We start from the raw sequence: 22,549 nt of genomic DNA, 5'->3' as shown, positions 1-22,549 counted from the left end.
TGTAAAATTAGGTACCTCGGCTTACTGTTTGACTGCGACCCTGCTACCCTATGTTTGAGGAAAAGGTGTGTGTAAATGGGTGTAGCTTAAAAAGGGTGTGGTTTTAAAAATGGGTGTGGTTTTCCTACACACAAACACAGAATCTGTTGTTAAAAATTTGAATCCCACTCCGGGTTGTTACCATGGATACCTAAGCTACTGCAATGCCCTGCACATGGGGTAAGCAACATAGTGAATCAGAAGAACCATACTACATTTCTATTTGGAGGTATTTGCTAATATTATTATAATTATTACAACTCTGACATATTAGGATAGGATCTTGGAGATGGAAATACCACTGTAAATTTCCACCATTAGTTTTTGATCAGCTTTTGACACTGCGTATATTTTCTGCACAAAAATAACGTCTCACAGTTCCAGCAAAGTGGATGGGATTTAAAGAAATCCGACGCCCACTGTGGTTTTTTTTGTAACTTGTTTGAAATCTGCCACATGTCTCTTAAATATGACAAATCAAAAAAGAGAAAATGGCCATAAATAAAAGTGCAAATTCAATAGGTGCAGAAAATATGCAACGTCAATGCTCATCATGGGAACGCAGCCGAAAAATGTGTAGTCTGCAGTTTTCTGCTGTTCGTTAATGACTACACCTTTACTTTTTCCGCGCGTATTTAACATTATGTCCCCTCCTGGAATCATTATCCAGCGGCATCTCCAGTGCACTCTGCTATGATAATACTGAGCTGTATCCATTACTCAGCTCTCTGCACCACTTGTATGCAGTGCACTGCAGTGAGGATGATCTACAGCAGCGGCTGCAGCCCATATACGAGCTGCATTGACCTATTTCATGGATCATGTCTTTTCCGAATACTTTAGGAGATTCTCTGGCTGCAGATCTTGCTCCATCCTCTGCAGTGTTAGTGCAGTACAAGGCCGCTCTGGAGACTGCTGCATTGCTCACGTCGTCTCTCATTGACACAAGCCTTTAGTTAAAGCTACACTTAAGACCTATGCTCCGGGCCTGTTTAATGGACCTGATGATAAAGCTGCCTGGTGATGATGAGCTGAAACCGTAACTGCTGCAAAGTCAAACAGATGGAGATTAGGCTGGGAGAGAGGGGAGGATGCTTGGGAATGAAGAGGAGGGAGTGGATGCAATGGGCTGGGTGAGGAATCCAAGACACCTGTATGATGTTACCTGCTAAATAATATACACTAGGAGAGCTCGGCTGTAGGAAACCAGAGACAAGGAGCTGAGCTTATTGGAATAGAAGCCTGGAGGTGCTGGAGGTGTGCAGTTCTGGGATCACCGAGTCTTGGACAAGGCACCGAAATATTGGGCTTATCCTTGGAAATTCATTGCAAGGCTTATAACAAAAGTAAGAAGTGAATATACTTAAAAGCTAATAACCGGACTGAGGGACTATGGAAATCCAGAGAGTTATCTTCTGCAAAGCTTAACGCAAGGTAAGAATTCTCTACCCAACCGCAAAGCGAAGAGCAGAGCTACACGTAAGGAAGGCGTTCGTTTAATGTGCAGTGTACAGACAGGTCAGCGTTAACCCCCTGAGATACTGGACAAGTGCTGGGAAGATGGTGCATATTCCAGACGATGCAGATTTTAACTCTTTCCGGGAGCAGTGCGAGAGTCCAGATGGCTGGCAGTGCCAATACAACAAGGGAGGAGTGACGGTCTGGAGCCAGGAACAAGACACCAGCAAGGCTGTAAAGAAACTCAAGGTAAAGTAAATGTAACTTTCTTAACAGTTTATTACTTAATAAGCGCATTACTGTAATATTGCGGCTTTTTTTTTGTCCTACGACAGTGTCGGCACTTGTTATATTGTAGATGGAGGAATATAACAAATATTACGGGAATAAAGCAAATCTAGTACACTCATTAAAGCAGGGTTCCCCAACTCCGGTCCTCAAGGCCCACCAACAGGTCATGTTTTCAGGATTTCCTTAGTATTGTACAGGTGGTGTAATTATTACCTGTGCAGGTGATGCAGTTATCACCTGAGCAATAGTAAGGAAATCCTGAAAACATGACCTGTTGGTGGGCCTTGAGGACTGGAGTTGGGGAACCCTGCATTAAAGGATCCTAAGGGGAAATGTCTGCCGGTGCATCCATAAAGATGAGATTAGTCAGAAACTACGTACAGATGGAGCAGAGCTGGATCAGTCATCTAATGATTTCTTTGAATAATGTATTGCGCTACAATAACCCAGTATGATTTTTTTTTGCTGCAGCTCAATAGGAAACTGCTGAGATCGCATCAAGACGTCACAAAAAGTTGTGCTGAATGACAAACTCCGCTCTGCTACATTTACTTCTCCTATCCATAAGTGAAAAAAATAAAGGAGAAAAGACATAGCCTATGGCTGCTGTTCCTGGCACCATGAACATAAGGCTGGGTACACATGGCTGTATGTTCTCCATCCAAGAAAATTATGCTGATCAGAGTGGGATGCATTTTTCTCAAAAAAAAAAAAAATAATTCTCCATTCTGTCAGTCCTTGAAAATCAGACCGCACTCGGACATGTGCACTGCCTCATTGCGAGTGCGATCCAATGTTTTGACGGATTGCACTCGGCCTGAAAGCACGGTCATCTGCACCTGCTCTAATACAAGTGTGATTTATGGTCGTCCTGAGGTGCCACGTCACAACAACCCATTGCTTTCACTCTATTCCATAATACTCTACCTGTCATCTGAGCTGATCCTACTTTCAAATATTGTGGAAATTTCTTTATAATGCGATTATATGTTATAAAAGCAAAAGCAAGTCTTTCCTGCTAAATACGTCTTTTCCAGGCAGGCGCTCCAAAAAAACACCAGCGTTTTAGCTTTTTTTTTTTTTTTTTGGTTTATTGATCCCTTTAGGTTTTTGGCCAATTGAAGGGGATGTTTAGCGTTTTTCCAACGTTTTTGGGGCAACTTTTTCCTGGCATTTTCCAGATGTTTATTTTAGTTTAACAATGAAGAGACCTCTAGCAGTTTTTCAATCAAAAATGTTGGTAAACTGCTCAAAAAGAAGCCCAGGCTTTTTTTGAGCCTTACCAATGACTTGTGTCGGATGTATGGAGTGTTTTCAGAGTTAAAAACCCTTGAAGAAAATGCTTGGCTTCTTTGGTAACCTGAAGCGGTTAAGACACTCAAAAGATTAAAGAAATGAACAGCAACTCGTTATTACATTGCATATGTTCATCATTTTTGAGTGTTTAGTTTACACTTTTTCAGGTGGGTTTCAAAGCAGACCCGTCTGGGGGAAAAAAAAAAAGTGTTGTGTGTAAATACCCAAAGGTTAAATTTCCACGATGGATTTTTAGCCAGCTTTTAACGCTGCGTATTTTTGTTGCACAAAAAACATGGCGACTTGGGCTACGTTCCCATGCTCCGTGCATGATCTAGCACATTTGCCTGTCGGGGACAAAGTTAAAAAATTGGAAAAATAATATAAAATTTTATATTTTTCCAATTTTTTATTTTGTCCCTCACAGGCAAATGTGCTATATTATGTAGGGAGCATGATCTAGCAACTTTGCTAGCTCTGGTGACCCGGATGTCGTCATGACTACACCGGATCACCATAGCAACGATCGCCCCCCCGCGATGACGGGGGCGCCGATCCAAGGGCAGAGGGGGGCTTCCTCTCTCTGCCTGGCTCTGTAAATGCTGCAATCGATTTTGCTGGGTCATAAACTCACCAAAAACTCCTCATGGGAACGTAGCCCAAGTCGCCATGTTTTTGTGCAACAAAAATACGCAGCATCAAAAGTTGGCTAAAAGCTCATCGTGGAAATTTAACTTTGGGTGTTTGCACACAGCACTTTTTATGTGGGGGGGTGGAATAGATAGAATATATATATATGAGATATATCTCCATAAATAAATATTTTTATGGGGGGGGGGGTGGGGGAGTAGACACCCGACCTATAAAACTGTCCCACTAGTTGAACTCTTTAGTGAACACCATAAAAAACGAGGCAAAAAACTATGCTTTATCATCATACTGCTGAGCAAAAAGTGCGATAAAACACCATCAAAATGACGAATGAAAATATAAATGGTACCGCTGACAGACATCTTATCCCACAAAAAAAAGCTGCTAAACAGCTCCATCAGTGGGAAAATAAAAGTTATAGCTTTCAGATTAAAGTGATGCAAAAATAATTATTTTTTTTCTATAAAATAGTTTGTGTAAAATCGGCAAAACATAAAAAACTGTATAAATGTATCGCTGTAAACATATAAAGCTGTCTTATCAATTTTGCCAAATGCGGAACGACTTAAAAAAAATCCGGAATTGCTGTTTTTTGTTCATTCTGCCTCCCAAAAATTGGAATAGAAAGCGATCAAAAAATGTCATGTGCCCGAAAATGGTACAAATAAAAACGTCAACTCGTCTCTCAAAATAACAAGCCCTTACATGACTTTGTCAGCTGAAATATGGAAATATTATAGCTTTCAAAATATGGCAATGCAAAAAAAAAAAAAAAGCGTCTTTTAGTGTGTGTGACAGCAGCCAAACAGAAAAACCCGATCTGAATCTGATATCGCTGTAATCGCACCGACCCGCCCGCAGAAAAAGTCATCATATCACTTATACTACATGAGGAACCGTGTTAAAAAAAAGAAAAATTCTTGATTTACTGTTGATTTGTTCAATTTGCCTCCCAAAAATCGCAGTAAGGCACATTTATCCTGAGTGCTTACGCCGGGGTTTCCAAGTAAATCTCTGAAATGCGTGATTCAGACGGAACCCTCGGTGGAAGATTCCTTATAATGAGGCAAATAAAGACACTGTGAACGCCATCTGGCCTATGATCCAGCGGTGTCCGTCTTTTTAGGCATACATAAAAGTGCCGTCGGCAACAGTTTTGTGCACCTCCGAAAATAAAAACACTGTACAGAGGCCAGACGGAGTCCAGAGTAACTCAGCTGCCTCATTTATAGTGAATGAATCCCTCCAAGGATTTCATCTGAATCATGTCACTCGGCAATTTAGATGGAAACCCCAAAGTAAGTGCTCAGCGTACAGCGCTGGATATATGTGATCCCAAATGTAAAATGTTCCCAATGAAAGCTTCAACTCCATTCACAAAAAAAGCAAGTCCCACTCAGGTCTGTCATCTGTTAAAGGAAATATAGGGTTTTCCATTTTACTGGCAGTACAAAGGCTCTGGAAAAACTAAATGGCACCTCGCTTTCCAAAAGAAATCCAGCAAATTCTGCGCTTCCAAATCCAAATGTCCCCCTCCCTTCTGAGCTCCAGAGTGTGCCTAAACTACAGTTAGTGTCCACATGTTTGGTATTCCTGTAGCAATGAGATCCCGCCTAATTTACGGGTGCATATCTCCAGACGCATGAGCTGTACACTACAGTGTACTGGTCACTACAACTGCAGTTTGCAATTTTCACTCAGCAATATCCACTGCTGCTTGTTTCTGGAAAAGACCCTTGGAGTCAAAATCGTCACTACACCGGTAGAAAAATTCCTAAAGGGGTATAATTTCCAAAATGGGATCACTAGAGGGGGGAGGGGGTGGGGTATTCTGCTCTTCTAGCACTTGGGTGTTCTGTATATGGAGTACGCAAACTATTCTAGGAAAATCGGCGCTCCAGGAGGCAAATAGCGCTCCGTCCCTCCCGAATCTCACTGTGTGGCTAAGCAATATTGTACAGCCATATATGAGGTATTGCCACGCTCGGCAGAAATTGTGGGACAAATAGAAGTGCCATTTTTCCCAGTGTGAAAATGTAAAATCTGTAGCTAAAACAAAATTTTGGTGATAAAAATGTAATTATTTTTTCTTCACTGCCCAATGGTATAAAATTCTGTGCCACACCCATAGTGTCTATATGATCACTGCACCCCTAGATGAGTTTGAGAGGTATAGTTTGTAAGATGGGGTCATTTTTTGGGGGGTCCTGGCACCTCAGGGGCTCTCCCAGTGCGTCATAGAATGCGCAAACAAGAACAGTAAAATCTGCACTATATAATATGGCGCTTCTTCACTTCTGAGCTTTGCACTGTGCCTCAAAAGTAGTTTTTGACCACACATGGGGTATTGGTGTACTCAGGAGGAATTGCACAACACATTTTGGGGTCCATTTTCTCCTATCCTTGTGAAAATGAAAAAATTTGGGGCTAAAACAACATTTTTGTGTGAAAAGTATATATATATTTTTCATTTTCACAGATCAATGTAATCTGTAAAGCACCTAGGGGTTCAAGGTGCTCACCACATGTTTGAGATTATTTCTTGAGGGGTCTAGTTTCCAAAATGGGGTCACTTGTGGGGAGTTTACACTGTCTAGGCACATCAGGGGCTCTACAAACGCGACTTGACACCCACAGACCATTCCATCAAAGTCTGCATTCCAAAACTTCACTTCTTCCTTCTGAGCCCTGCCGTATGCCCAAACAGTGGTTTTCCCCCACATATGGGGTATCTGCATGCTCAAGAGAAATAGCACAACTAACTTTGGGGTCCATTTTTTTTTTCCTATTACCCTTGCAAAAATAAAGAAATTTGGGTCTAAAGTAAAATTTTTGTGAAAAAATTGAAATGTTCATTTTTTTTTTTTCCCCACATACCAAAAATGTTTGTGTAACACTTGAAGGGTTAATAAACTTCTTGAATGTGGTTTTGATCACTTTGAGGGGTGCAGTTTTTAGAATGGTATCACTTTTTTTAGGTATTTTCTGTCATATAGACCCCTCAAAGTCACTTCAAATGTGATGTGGTCCCAAAAATACATTTCGCACACATACTGGTAGTGATATTGCTAAATTAATCACACATTAGATGAAGCACCTCCTTATAATTTACTGAAAACTGCTGCTGGAAGACATCAAAACCCAGTAAGGACCCACAATGAATATTTGTTGTATTATTTTTTTATTTTTCCATTGCATATTTTTATGCACAAAAACATGCAGCATATTACAGTCCCATATTTGTCTGGGATTTACATAATTCTCATGCCCACTGTTTTTTTGTTTTTTTTATAAGCTTACCTGTGTTATGATTTTTAAAATCCACAGCATCGTAATTTCTTTTGAAGGAAATTATTAATTTTATGTGCATATTTTCCCCATAGACTTGAATGAAATGTGGAATATTCGCAGATAAAAAATGCATATGCACTTTTATTGCGTTTCCGCAGCAGAAACTCATGTAATCCACACATGACTTTATCAATGAAGTTTTATCAAAGCTAAGTAACAGGAAGTTTCCAAGAAAAAGCTTGTCATACCAAAAAGAGCCTAAATCTGCGGCAAAAAAAAAAAAATTGTGATGAAAAAAATGGAATTAGTCTTACTGGTAATGATGTTTCCAGGAGTCCACATGACAGCACCATAGGAGGGACAGGAAGCACAAGAGGTTAAAAGCCCTCCCACCCCCAACCTCCTTAGTGATTTTCCAAGAACCACATTGGCTGGGTACAACAAAATTTTATTTTAGACTGCTTAGACATATGTTAGTCACATACAGTAGCAATATAGGGAGGGAAATAAGGGTGCTGTCATGTGAACTCCTGGAAACATCATTACCGGTAAGAATAATTCCGGTTTTCCAGTATGTCCCCATGACAGCATCATAGGAGTATACCCAAGAACTCATAGCTTAGGGTGGGATAACTGCCTGAAGTATCTTCCTATCAAACGCAGATCTCTGCTGTGAGAGAACATCTAGCTTGTAGTGTTTGCAGAAAGTAGTATGTCCTGACCATGTGGCTGCGGTAAATATCTGTTTAATGGTAGCCCCTGCTCTAGTTGTCCATGAAGTGGAAATTGCTCTGATGGAATGGGCTTTGATAATTTCAGGGGAGGCTGTCCTTCTGAAAGATATGCTAGGTTATTCATGGATGTGACCCATCTAGCTAAGGATGGTTTTGAAGCCTTCCTGCCTCTATTTTTTCCCCCCAAACTGTATAAAAAGATTAGAGTCTAATCTTCAGTTCCAAGTGGCTTCCAAATAGGCCAACGCTGCTCTGCGGACATCGAGATGCTGGCACTCTTCCTCCCTCTGATTCCTAGGGTTTTCGCAGAATGATGGAAGAACCACTTCTTGGTTTAAGGTCATCGATGACAAAACCTTCGGGGAGAAACTTGGATCCAGCTTGAGAATGATGCAATCATCCCAAATCTGCATACAAGGCTCGACAACAGATAGAGCCTTGATTTCACCCAACCGTTTAGCCGTGGTGATTGCCACCAATAAATCTGTTTTCAGAGTCAAGTTCTTTATTCCGAATTCATTAGTTGGGCCGAAGGCAGGTTTGCAAAAGATTCTCAGGACAAGATTCAGATCCCACGGAGGGGAAGAAATTCTCTGGGTAGTCCTAAGTCTCTGGATTGCCTTGACAAACCTGATTATCCAGGGATGCGAGTACAATGATGTGTCGAAGAAAACACCTAGTGCTGCAATCTGCACCTTCAAGGTACTTGGTGTAAGACCTGTGTCAAATCCCACCTGCAAGAAATCAAGGATCGCAGGGATGTCTGGCTGAGAGGTGTCTACCGTCCTGTGGAACTGACAAAAGGTCCTCCAGAATTTTTTTATATATGGCCTGGGTTACAGGTTTTCTACTAGCCTGCATAGGCTGGATCACTCTGGCAGATAAGCCCTTGTTCTTCAGGATCTCCCCTTCAGAAGCCAAGCTGAGAGCTGGAGTTCTTGAAGATTCCGATGCAACAGTGGACATTGCGTCAGAAGATCTTCCTGAAATGGTAAAATGATTGGGTCTTCCAACGCTAGATGACGTAGAAGGGAGAACCAACTCCTCCTTGGCCAGAACGGGACAATTGCTATGACTGTCGCCCGATGTTCCTGAATTTTCCACAGCATTCTCGGAATTAGGGGAGCAGATGGGAAGGCAAATGTTAGGCCTTCTCCCCAGTATTGTGAGAGAGCATCCACTGAGGATGATCTCCTGGGTCGAAAGAGAATAAAGATGTCGTCTTTGCCTTCGTTCTGGATGCAAAAAAGGTCTAGGTGCGACTGACCCCATCTGCGAGTTAGTCGCTGGAACACCTCTTCGTTCAGTTCCCATTCTGAAGTCTTCATCTGACGCCTGCTGATGTAATATGCCTCCTGATTGTCGGATCCCCGAAGGTGAACTGCTGAAATGGAGCTCACTATCTTCTCTATACCTAAGAATATCCTGTTGGCCAGGGACTGGAGAAGTGAATATCTTGGTCCGCCCTGATGTCTGATGAAAGAGACTGCTGTGATGTTGTCCGACAAGATTTTTACATGTCTGTCTCTTAAGACCGCCCGGCTTCTCTGTAGGGCTTCCCAGATCGCCTGTCGTTCCCGAAAATTCGATGATCGGGTCTGAATCTCTGTGGACCATGTTACATGGAGATAAGAATCTCCCACTCAAGCTCCCCATCCTGAGAGACTTGCGTCCGTGGTCACTAAAAGATAAGGTTCCAGAATCCACTGCACTCCCTTCTGTAGATTCTTCTGGTCGAGCCACTAGTGTAGAGTCCTGGGCATCTCAGGACAAAGACATCTTCCTGTCTAGGTAATTCGGATGTCCGTCTGTCACTTCCAGGATGCATTTCTGTAGAGGCCTGGAATGGAATTGGCTCCATCTGATGCAGGTGATGCATGACGTCACGATTACCAAAATACTCATTGACTTTCGGATCGAAGGTTTCTTCTCTCTTGCAAAAGAACGAATCCTTTTGTGGAATTGAGAGCATCTTGTCTTCCGGGAGATAAGACCTTCGCATTCGGGAGTCGAAATGGACTCCCAGAAAGATGTGTGAAGTACTGGGGACAAGATTGGATTTTTCTTTGTTCAAACCCAGGCTGGTAAATGTCTATAGGACAAGTTCCAGATGTTGCGTCATACTTGGAGGAGATCCTGCCACCACCAGGAAGTCGTCCAAGTACGGAATGATGGTAATATCCCTGAGTCGGATATAGGCCACTACCTCTGCCATGATCTTCGTAAAAATTCAGGGAGCAGATGACAGGGCAAAGGGAAGACATCGGAACTGGTAGTGTAGAATCTGACTGCCTGATGGTAGAGCATACTTCAGATATTGCTGACTTGAGGAATGTATTGGCAGGTGGTAGTATGCATCCCTGAGGTCCAGGGTTCACATTACCGCATCTTCGTCTATTAGAGGAATGGCTGATCTTACTGATTCCATGCGCAATTTTTTTGTAGCGGACCCATCGGTTTAGGGGTTTCAGGTTGATAATTGTAAGGAACTCCCCGATGGTTTCTTTATTGAAAACAGAGAGGAGTAATGGCCCCGATGTTGTTTTGGAACTGGCACAATAACTCTCTGATGTAGCAGCTACTCTGTCTGCCCGTCGACGGGAAAGAGAGGTAGGGGAACCCTCTGTTAGGTGGAATTTTGAGAACTCTATCCTGTAACCCTGCGCTATAGTTGTTGGCATCGGGTCACTCAAAATCCCTGGATACTAACTGTTTTTGAAAAACTTTAATCGCTCCCCTACTCTAACATAGTCATTGCCGTTTTGGACGGGAGCTAGTACTGGGCTGGTATTTCTTATCTTTGTTCCCCTTATTAAAACTCTAGCTTGTGGACCCCCCCCTTTTTTTCTGAGTGTTATATTTACGAGAGGGGAAGGGTTTGCGAAAGGGCTGCTCCTTCATTTTCTCCTCGGGGAAGCCCTTCTTTTTATCAGACGCTTTTTCTAGAATGTCGTCTAATACTGGTCCGAATACTCTGAGTCCTGAAAATGGAATGGAGCACAGTTTGTTCTTAGAAGCTGTATCTCCAGACCATGTTTTTAACCAAAAAGCTCTATTACTGGCCGCAAATCTGACCGATTCGGCCGCAGCGTCGGCCATAAAATTTGTTGCCATTTTTAATAGGAGAGATTGAAGGAGAGATTCCCTCGGGGTGCCATCCCATAGGTGACTCTTTCGCTCTTCTAGCCAGACTCTCATGGATCTGGTAATGTAGCAGCGACATTAGATTTAATAATTGCAGCCGAAGCTTCCCAGGCTTTTTTCAAAAGTCCATCCGCCTTCCTATCCATAGGATCTTTAAGTCCTGACGAGTTCTCAAAGGGGATAGAGGTTTTCTTGACCACCTTAGCCACTGGGACGTCAATTTTAGGAATAGTGTCCCACACGTTGGTGTCCTCTGGGTCAAAAGCTAGTTGGGCGCGAAGTAATGTGGTATAGAGTCTCTTCTCCACATCCTCCCATTCCTCCAGTATCATGTCCTTCACATGAGCATTAAAAGGGAAAACCATGGATCTCTGGGTTCTAAGACCACCATACATCTCATCCTGAATGTTACTGCTCTTCTCCGTTTCCTCTACTTGCATCGTGTTTCGGACTGCTCGTAGAAGAATATCCATACCATCTGAGTGGAACATATATTTTTTTCGCTCCCCACCCTGAGGTGGACTAATGGTCTCACTGTTGTCAGAGTCGCCAGATGGGTCGATTTCACCCTCAGAAGATGGTATTATATCTTCTCTGGGTGTTTTGGGTCCTGGGACATCCTGGACTCCTGAACCTGGGGGCTGCAGAGACGTAATAGAAGCCTGAATTTCTTCTTTGATTATACTACGCATATCATTTAATAAAGCTCCATGATCCTCCTTTTAGACGTTTTGTATACGAGTCGGGAAGTCTGAAGTTACAATCCAGGCACCTCTTGGATTTCACTGTGGCCTTTTTCCCTGTATCCTTCTTTTTCTCAGAAGGAGGTGGTAATTGCCCAGAGACATCCTATAAAAAATATGAAGGGCCTGGTAAGCACAAGCTCCATTAGCCATATAAAAAAGGTAATGGTACACTTACCCTCCCTGGATCGCCCCACAGTCATGTATCAGGGTGAGACATATCTGCCATTTTGCTGTCAGGGGTGCCCAAGCTGTAAGCCTGCCTTTGATGCTCCCCAGCCCCCCCCCCCCTTCTTATACCTTACCTGGTCGTCCTGTCATTTTTCATCTGGTCTAACCACGATTTGAATTTCCCGCGCGACCGCCACCGGAACTCGTCATCTCCAAACTTCCAGTTTCGACGCCGGTCGGTCCTGGAGCCGGGAGAAGCCGGACCCGCCCAGAGCAGGACGCCGAGAGCCCCAGCGATGGGGAAGCGGCACCCGGAGGCTCCATCACACTGGAGGGTTGAGGGACTCCCGGGTCCTGGGCCCGGGAGTGTTGGCCCAGGACCCTCTTGACGGCGGGAAGGAGAGCCGCACCCACCCACCCCCCCCCCACAATCCCCCTGGGGTCCCTTGAGGTAAACTTCGCACCAGTGCTCCTCCTGTACTCCCTGTCCTGTGTAGGGACAGGAAAAACACTGAGGGGGTGGGAGGGCTTTTAACCTCTTGTGCTTCCTGTCCCTACACAGGATATGGGATTACTCCTCCTATGGTGCTGTCATGGGGACGTACTGGAAACATAGACTAAATTCCAATGAAGTTTACTTATGGAAACACAGATGCAGAAGAACAGTAATGAGCTTAGCTATTACATCCATGCTCATTGCTCTCCAGGCCTGAAAAACTTAGTTTTAAGCATATACAGTCATGGCCGAAAGTGTTGGCATCCTTGAAATTGTTCCAGAAAATGATTATTTCTCCGGAAAAAAAAAAAAAATATTGCAATTACATATGTTTTGCTATACACATGTTTATTTCCTTTACTTATTGGAACAACACAAAAATAACAGAGGCAAAAAAGGCAAATTGGACATCGCAATTTCACGCAAAACCTCAAAAATGCTGCTCAGATGTAGTCGCAGAATAGTTAAGTGATAAGTAAAGATTTCTGATCTTATAGCTTGATTTTTCTTTTTTTAGTGGTTAAGGGGAATTTAACAGAAAATAACTGCTCAAACAAAGCACAGATGCACCGTACACTCTGTGCACTCTTGACAGGGCCAAACAGTTCAGTGCAACTTCCCAGCCACTTGTTTTCCATCTATCCTTGCCCTTCTTTGGCTCCTGTAAAGCTAGAGTTGTCAATCAAAGAAGAGAAAGACGACGCTAGTTGAAAAACAAGGAGGCAGATGTAACATCTATGCCCATGCATGCTCCTTCTGCTTCTGTTTGGCATTCCAGGGATTAGCTTCTGCTGCCATCCAGGCTGGGAGCACATGCGCTAATTACTCATATTGTGTCCTGTTAACTCCCTAGTTTGAGCCTTAAATCCCCAGCTGTTTTTCCAGCGTCAGTTATAGGTTTAACATGACCTGGTTCATTCCTATTACCTCTGCTTCCTTTTATCTGTGTGATATGTTGTTACTGACTTCCGCTCATGTTTTGACTATTCTACAGCCTGTTGATTTTGTTATGGTCCTTGGCACTGACTCTGCTTTTTAGAGCATCCTCTGCCAGACTGCTCCATCAACCAGCAACCACTTCATGAACTCAACCCAGGGATCCCGGCGTAAGTCCAGATTTTTGTACAGGGATTAAATGGTGAAAGCAAAGGTTCACCTATGACATGCAAGAAGGCGTAGTTGACACACAGCCTGTCGGTGGAAGACCTTTAAGGTGCTGTAAACCTTCCACTGACAGTGTGCTGTTACAGAAGGAAGGTGCACTGAACTGATTCGCGATGCCAATGGTACAATAACTGCTTGGTTTGAACAGACATTTTGTGCTGATAGACTCTTGTTACTTTCAATGGCTAGTGTTTAATTAAAACTACAGTTATTTATGGGGAGAAGTACCACATGTCTCTAAATTTACCTGCATAATCCAATACCTTTAAATTCTGACTATACCATTCCTTTAGTCTAGCATTAAACTTATATTCTATATCATTCTTGCCATCTCTCCTAGACTGTCTGATAGGCTCCCTGAAAAATGGTAAATCTCCCATACTGCCAGAGTAGTTAGCAAATCTCCCAGGTGTTGCTTAAACTCTTAAGAAAGAAGAGTTTCTCATGCTTGACAATGGGATGTACATTCAGGTGGTGAATAGTGATGAGCGAGCGCGTTCGTTGAATCCTTTTGCCGAGCACGCTCGGGTGCTTTCTGAGTATCTTCGGCATGCTCGTATATTAAGTTCGAGTCCCTGCGTCTGCATGATTTATGACTGTTAGTCAGCCTCAGCACATGTGAGGATTCCCTAACAAACAGGCAATCTCTGCATGTGTTGAGGCTGACTAACAGCCGCAAATCATGCAGATGCCGGGACTCGAGCTTAATATACGAGCACGCCAAAGATACTCGGAAAGCACCCGAGCGTGCTCGGCGAAGGGGTTAAACAAACGCTTGCTCATCACTAGTGGTGAATAATGAGATATCTAATTGGTGTGGTCTGGAAAGGGACTTGGCCACAGGAAAACATCTGCAACATGTGTCACTTTGCAACTAGTGGCCTCCCGTAGGCCCTTACCTGAAAGTATGGTTTTAGATGTTTGTGACCTACATTGATGACACAAACTTTTGTTTCTGCCTCGGTAATAAACTTATTTTCAGAATTTTAGCCGAGTTTCAGCAGAAAGTCAGTAGAATAACTTTCATCTGTGATGCTGACACTTGAAACATTTGGCTTTCAGGGTATTTCTAGGAGATCAAACACTATTGAGTCAGTGTCTCCTCATTGGCGGTAACGGTGTGCAGGTAGCTCAGTGTTAGTAACTACAACTCTGAGGCTGAAAATTATTACATTGCTTTTAAAATACTTCAGCTTTGACAAATCTAGGGCGTCTGAGTATGGGATGTGCATAAGTTAGTTCCTATCATTTCCACACCACAGATGGGACTTTTTGCATCTCTTCAAGATGTGTGATATATGCATGTTACACCTCCCTAAATCCATTTGCTTCTCTATTACCATAGCGCATACAGTATCTTTCCAAAGCAATATGTCTACATTGCTCCAGGCAAGCAATGAAATGCTGGTTTTAAATCTCACCCAACAAATGATTCAATTTGCACTGTATTTTGCAATAAATAGGGAAGGCAATTTTAAACGACTCCTTATTTAATAGTTGTCAGGCCACAAGTGTATCTAGAAGTTTTGAAGATTTCTTTAAAAAATAAAATAAAAAAACACAAAGTATTAAACCATATAATTTTTCCTTTTTTTAAATACACTCCTCAGCATTGAAATTGCAGCACCAATGGAAAAAAGTTGTGGAATTATGGCAATCACATGATTATGGAATTGTAAAGCATGTACGGCATTAACAAATAAGACATGCAAATTGCCTCTTCGGAGAAAAAGAGGACTTGAACTCTATAGCGCCACCTATTGGAAGCAGCAATCCTACAAGTCACAATCAACCCTTTAACAAGTCGTGCAATATGACTTAGGATAAAAGCCAAATCAGAATCTCAATTTGCAGACACGGTCTTTCGGGGTATTGCCTTTCGTCAGTGCAAAGTATGAGAACTGATTTGGCTAGATGAGAGAGAATACTCTCTAGTCGCACTGCTCCAACTTGGGGTGGAAGCGTTGCGGTGCTGTCCCCTCTACAAATATCACCTGTTCTCCAAGAACTGTCCCAACAAAAACTAAACAATAACTTAATGATGATGGGTCAAAATTTTGCAGCTTTGGAGAATGCTCGTAGGCTGCTTAATGAGTATCTCTTTTTGTCAGATCAAGTGGTTGGGAAGTGTTAAAACAAAAATAAAAAAAAAAGTATACATAATTGGAATTGACGCCTCTGGAACACGCACTATAAAATTGGCACATTAATTATTCCGTACAGCAAACATAAAAAAAAAAAACAACAAAAATGACACTTATTTTCATCATATGGACTAAAACCTGAATAAAAAGAGATCAAAAAGTTGTATGTTAAAAAAAAGTATTTTTTTAGTGTGAGATGGTATCAAAACTTTAGAAAAAAACACCCGATATAAATCTGGTATCGCTGTAAACGCACCGACCCAAACAATCACTTATACCACATGGTGAAGCAGACAACAATATAATTGAGAACTATTCTTGTACTGCTATCTATTTGTTCATTCCACCTTCCTAAAATTGGAATAAGGCTCGGCTCACATTTATCCTGCGCTCTCCGTTGGGGTTGCCGATGCCGGAAGGCATATCTTGCTAAGCGAACTGCGCATTTGCCCACCATGTTCTTTCAGCGCGAGGAGGGCTCGGGAACATCATTTCTCTCTTCTCTGACATGTTATAACATGTCAGAGGATAGAGACATTATTAACTGGATCACTTTTTTTTTTTTTTCTTTTTTACATGATTGCCGTTATTAATTGAATAACGGCGTTCAAGGAAAAAACGGTCCTGATCGCATTTGTAGCACCCTGAGGATTCGGCTGCTACAGGGGTATTGCACCTCAACCCAGAGGTGTGATATTCCACTCCCGGGTAAGGATGGAGTGTGGAACTGAGCTAGTAGGCTGCATGCACTACACACATCCCATTTCCGAGGAACAGACCGATGGTACTCCCACTAGAGAAATGTGCAGGTACGACAGTGTCTGTTCCTGGCTGGAGTGGGAGGGGGGTGGAACATCCCAGTAGTGTAGGGGCAGATAGGGGGAGCAGCCTGGGTAAAGCTAGGAGCTCATTGGGTGCTGGTCACCTGAGCTCACACATAGAGGGAGTATATAAGGTGGGCACCATCTTAGATCAGGGTCAGTCTGTGAGACGTCGGTCAGTCAGTCTGTCTGAGAGCCTGAGAAGCAGAGCAGAGGAGAAGGAAGAGGGACCCAGAGGCGCAGGAAGAGGGGACCCCAAGAGCCCATAAGAGAGCTAATAGGGTGAAGGGTCGGCAACAGGGTACCGGATCCCAAGCTGGTGGAGGCCACAGCACTAATCCTCAGCCAGAGACCGGAGGTCGTGGGCAGGATCTGCCACGACCACCCACTAAATCCACCCGGAAGGCAGACCAAGAATAGGGTCAGGGAACCCAGAGACAAGGGTTTACCAACAGGAGGCCCGAGGGAGCCGGACTTAGGTGGATCCCTGGTGGGAACGGCCAGAAGAAGGGAGAGTCAGAAAGGAGCTCAGGACCACACTCCGGAGTTGCCTGGGAGTTGACCGAGTCCAGGACCTGGTGGACGCAGCACGGCTCGGGTGGTCACTGCTGTACACAGTGACCCGAGCAACACCAGTAAGTAAAACCCTGGAACTGCATTTTATGCCTCTGAGTCTCTTTGCTGCACCTTCACAACCACCATCCTCCACGGCTGACCCCCTGAGGCTATACCCCTCCCGTTGGGGGTTATACTACCAAAGCTGCACACATACCAACAGCCTCAGCGGACCCTGCTGCAGCGGCGGCCTTTTGACCGCAAATCAACGGGTGGCGCAGTCGACAAAAAGAACTAATAACATCTGTAGGACTGCCACACACTGAGCTTGACACCCTGGGCACGGACCGGGTCACAGCCACTCGGAGACTACAACCCCCATCTGATCCGGCTCCGGGTATCCCTAACAACATGGCCCAGGGGGCGCGTCACATTCTTTGCGGTCTCTGCTACCCCCGGTAGCTGAAACCCCGGACAGTTTCTGACTCTGGAGGACACTATACCCTTCTTCCAGATCACTGTTTAAAACTGTGATTAGGGAATAAGGCCCCTTAATGACCACCATTTTAATGCGTATCGGCAGTTTTTAAGGGGTTAATGTATTTCTTGCCCATGTTACGATGCATATTCATACGAATGCTGGTTCTATACACACGTTTGTGACTATTCTACACATTTGCAGTTCTTTTTGCTACTTACTATTTTTAAAATACCTATGCACACTGTGACTGTACCAGATATATACTTTTATATGTTTACATTTAGGCACATGTCACTTTTTGAACTACCTTACATGGTTGTTACTCTGACCAACTGGACATTTTCCACACTTTTATTTTTATTTTTTCTATTTCATATACTGGTTTTGTAACACATTTATAGAGATCACACTGCATAATTGCAGTCTTTTTAACTTGGTTCTATATATGAATATATACCATATGTGTACCGATTTAAACTATGTACTATTAGACAGCAATTTTTCTGTACACTGACCATAAACCGTGTTGGACTGGGGTGCCAAGGGCCCACCAGTAACCAACTCCAGGGCCCCACTTCTCAGCTACATGCAAATGTGACATTATCCTCAATCACAAATTTATATAACAATAAACAGGGCAGATTGTTAAATGAATAAGATGCCGCCTTTGTACATAGTGAATCAAATACATAGTGTCAAGTACTGCTCATATTAAAGGATGGTCCTGCAGAGGGGCCCACCGGAGGATTTTCCTGCTCTTCTGTGGGCCAGTTCAAGCTGGACCATAACCATGCAGCTATAGATGCCCTTTTCATCCCTTGAGCTTTTTAATTTTTGTAGTTGTTTCTCCCACCTTCTGATTAACATCAGAAATTTATCTAGAGCTAAAACAAAAATGTTTAAATAGGGTGAATTTGAAGGGGTTAAATCAGGAAATGCAGAAAACATTTTTGGGGGGTGAACATGTAAAGGGATCAGTGGGAACATTCTTAGAACAAAGGTTTGTTGACACAATGTTCTTTGATGAGTTTGAAGCAATTTGTTCAAATACTTTTTGGTTTGGATCCTCTTCAAAATCCAGGTAAAATACTCCATGTGAACATATCCTATCAAAAGTTATTCCTTAAAAGAAAAAAAAAAAAGTTAGCCCCTATTCATAGGACAGGCATGTATTGTGCTTATGGGGTTAATCACAAAATTCCTAAGGGCCTACAGTGGGCAAGGGACATGGTGATAATTTTTTATTTTTCTTCTTTCATTAGTTCATTACTTTTTATTGCTGATATAACATCAGTCGTAATAAATGTGGGTCTTTGTTTTTAAACTTTTGAACCTACTTTTATAAAATTCCTGTGTGGTGACTGGTAAAGTGAATTGTCGTCATCTGATAAATGCTAGTGTAGTAGTTTCTTCTAGCTACACAGAACATAGTTATTTTCTTGTTCTCGGTAGAATTACCGGCTGCAGAATTGCTGTCTCTGTTATACATACAGTTTACTTTTAATGATGTGTATTATGGAACTGCTATTACTATTTTATATGTTTAATAAACAATCTATTCGCTCATGGTGGGTTTAGATGGAGGCGAATTGTAAGGCTATGTTCACACCATGTTTTTTTAATGCAGCTTTTTATGAAAATTTTCAGCTGCCTTTTGCAGTACCAGCAAAGTCTGAGAAACCAGAATTCTCTGTTCACACCATGTTGTGTGTGTGTTTTTTTTTTGTTTGTTTTTTTTGTTTTTTTTGTTCAGTATGCTTTGCAAGGTTTTTTTGGGAAATAGAGCATGTCACCTCTTTCAACGTTTTTTCACCCATAGGAAGTAATGGGTGGTGAAAAAAAGCATCAAAAAAGAACCAAATCTGCAAGAAAAATCCTTAACAAAATGCCCTTGAAGATCAGGTTTTGCTGCAGAAAATTGATGCCAAAAAAACATGATGTGTGAACATAACCTAATGGGACACGTATATGGATGGCACAAAACTCTGTGTAGTTAGAGCCTGAGACAAGACTCGTTCAATCTAAGGTACATTTATGAGTATAATGCAAAAAATAGTGAGCTATGAACAAAGCACCATCGCAGATCAAAATCGAAACTATTACACAAAATGTAACATCTTACAACAGCTTCTGTCATGTTCCATGACTTGGGAATTATACAGAATTGTGTTATCACAGTATTGTTGCTGTTATACTGCTATGCAATCAGGTTTGCTTTTTAGAAGTTTGTCCTGGCTCTCTCCCTGCTCTGATGTAAATGACCTCTCTCTTCTTCCCAGTTAGTGTTTTTCAGCCATCTTGCTAGGTTCATCTATGTACAGTACATCTCTGATTCAAAATTGTCTTTTTACTTGCCGCTGTTGTTGCAGCTGCTGCTGTTGTGTATAATACAAGAATTCAGCCTGAGAATAAACTTTTTTACACATGCCTCTGCAGTCACATTGAAGTTATCTGATGAAGTTCTTGGTGTGCGTACTGGTTTATAGAGACATCCATAGAAATGCTGTCTCAATAGCCCCACATTTGCAGCTCAGTTATGGAGTCAGAATAGATTAAACAGATCTTTATTCAGTTCTATCAAATATAATGAAGCTTCTTAAAATACATGCAAAAGGGTGGAACTAGCACAGACACATGTATGAAGGTGGCGGCAGCAGTAAACAATCACTTCTAGATATCCCTGTGACTGAAAGCCGAACACTACCGGGAGGAATATAGTTAATTTCTTCCCAGCAGTGGGGGTCTAAGCTTCAAGCAGGTTCAGAACGCTATTAACCATCAGATTAATCCCATATCTGAAGGTTAATTGCATTTTTTTTTTTCATGTGACAGGTTCCTTTTAACTTCCTTAGAGAGAAACCTGTGAGACAAAGTGAGGAGAGCTGAAAGAAGCTGCCGAGGATCTTTTTCTTGGACAAATCCTCCTAGCCACATGGTCCCTGTTTCAAAGCATGTTTTCTCTGAAATGCTGAAGTGCTTCAGAGGGAAACACACCTGACTGCAATAATGGAGCTGGTATCTGATTCATGCAGCCTGTGGTTCAAGTAGCATATATCAGCTGATGTTTGCATAGCATGTCCACCCATGAACCTCCTCCCGCACCAGGGAATTTAGATTTAAACATCAAAATAATGTGGGTGACATGTTTGTGTTGTAAGAAATTAATGAGGCGCGTGGAGGAATTAACTGGCCATGAATCCAGCAATGGGATTTTATTGGTCAGGAACTGTTTGACTAGTGCTGCAAATCCGACCAGAGATTATAGGGATCTTAATAATTTGGGTCTAGAAAGTACGGAATGGTAGAAATGGGGGCCTGAGCTGAGGGAAGTATGCTCTTTTTTTAGATCTTTATCTAAGTCTCGTTTACTCTTAAGGGAAGTGGTAATAGCAATATCACTTATGGCCTCGGAAGTGGGGACAACATTTGCCCATATATATTTGTGTGGATTATTACCCAGGAGTAGAAGATCAATGTCTGAGGCATCCCTTCTCTTGGATGCACTGGCTAATTTGAGCCATCTATTTAAGTGGATTGCTTTATAATAGTTTAGGACACTAGGAAGGCCAATACCCCACTTATGATTAGGTAGAGTTAGGATTTTATAAAGAAGTCTAGATTTTTTTATACTTCCAAATGTATTGAGATAGGACCTGTTTTATTGAGGAAAAGAAGGCTACAGGAAGATTTATAGGGCGCATATTCATGTGATAAATAATTTTGGCGAGGATATACGGCTTGACTAAATTTTTTTCTACCTATCCAGGATAACAAAGGATTATCATATGTTCTAAGGAGGGTTTTAATTTTCTCAATAAGAGGCATAAAGTTACTATAGTATAAAAGGTCGGGATTATTAGTAATCTGCACTCCTAAGTATTTGATAATGACTTCTGGCCATTTGAAGGGTGCAGTTCTCTGGAGTAATTTTACGTCGCTTAAAGGAGTCGAAATGTTAATGACGTATATCCCAGGGGGATATATTGGGGAGACTCGGTACCCAGGCCTTTACCTTCTTTGTAGGATATCACGGCAGTCGGCACCTGGGCCAATCCTCTGGGTCACTCTTTAAAAGGGGTTTTGTTAACAGTTTGTCTCGTGACGCCACCTGTGGTTTCTGGTAATGGTTACCAGCGCTGCTGCAGACCTCCGGGGGGTGATGGGATGGCAGCTGGGATGTTTCTGCTCCCCACAGGTGGAGCGGGCCCCCGGGGAAGGGTTGATGGAAGGGATGCAGGTGAGAGATGGCCCGGTCGGGTCAGGGGGAATGACCAAGACACACACGGGGGAATCGCTTCAGTACCTTTACTGGTGTAACGGCTGGTCCAGGGTACTTATTAGGAAGGGTGCACTTCTGGACTTCTCCCCAGTGAGCGGGTTGTAGGCCTCCTGGTCCTTGTCTTCCTCTCTCTAAGCTTCTGGCCAGCCTGGAACTTGGCCTAGCTTCTATGTTGTGTTGCTCTCTCACCTGACCGCTTGGTAGTAGGACTTTTCTCTGGCCACCACTATCTCTGGATGCTGGGGCTTTCGTGGTTCCTAGTCCTGTTATTGTTGGTAGCTTCAGGATGACCAGGGGTCTTGAAGCCTCCTGGTATGCCGGTTGTCCCTACTGGGTGTAGAGAACCCTGTAGACGCGGATCCGGTGTCCGGCTTGTGTCTTGGGGTGAGCTTCAGACGCTCCTCTGCCCCCTCAACTCCTCTCTTCTTTCTCCTTGCCTCGGCCACACTCTGTGCCCTCAACACACACACAGCAGCTCACGTGCTGCTTCTTCACTGGTCTAAGTGCCAGCACACTGTCTGACTCTCAGACTGAACTGAACTGACTGCCTGACTCCACCCTCCATATATATATCCCTAACAGGGCTCCCTCTGGTGGTATGAGGTGGAAGGGTGGAGGTGTTTGTAATGTAATGAGGGCCTCTTGTCCGTCCATGCACCCTTTTGGGTCCTGTGGTACCTGTAATAGCAGGGTGCCACATTAAGAGCCTCAGACTTTTCGAGGTTAATTTTGAAGTTTGATTCCCCAAATTGTTGTAATATCGTTAGAAGTCTGGGGATTGCTACCATGTG

General features: G+C 43.0%; 1 protein-coding gene across 1 annotated transcript in view; it reads left to right on the top strand.

Moving 5' to 3' along the window:
- Positions 1 to 744: 744 nt before the first annotated feature.
- Positions 745 to 22,549, top strand: part of LOC141164449 (START domain-containing protein 10-like) — an 87,372-nt gene continuing 65,567 nt past the window's right edge. Inside the window, exons 1-2 of the mRNA XM_073649738.1 lie at positions 745 to 1,473; positions 1,554 to 1,746. Of these exons, the coding sequence (XP_073505839.1) occupies positions 1,600 to 1,746 (147 nt within the window). The 5' untranslated portion in view covers positions 745 to 1,473; positions 1,554 to 1,599. The remainder of the gene's footprint in view (positions 1,474 to 1,553; positions 1,747 to 22,549) is intronic.

Source organism: Phyllobates terribilis, unplaced genomic scaffold (genome assembly GCF_046119375.1).
Source record: "Phyllobates terribilis strain yellow unplaced genomic scaffold, ASM4611937v1 Scaffold_10__3_contigs__length_209671492, whole genome shotgun sequence".
Taxonomy (NCBI): Eukaryota; Metazoa; Chordata; class Amphibia; order Anura; family Dendrobatidae; genus Phyllobates; species Phyllobates terribilis.
The sequence above is the reverse complement of the archived record's forward strand: the minus strand, read 5'-3'. Positions and strand labels throughout refer to the sequence as shown.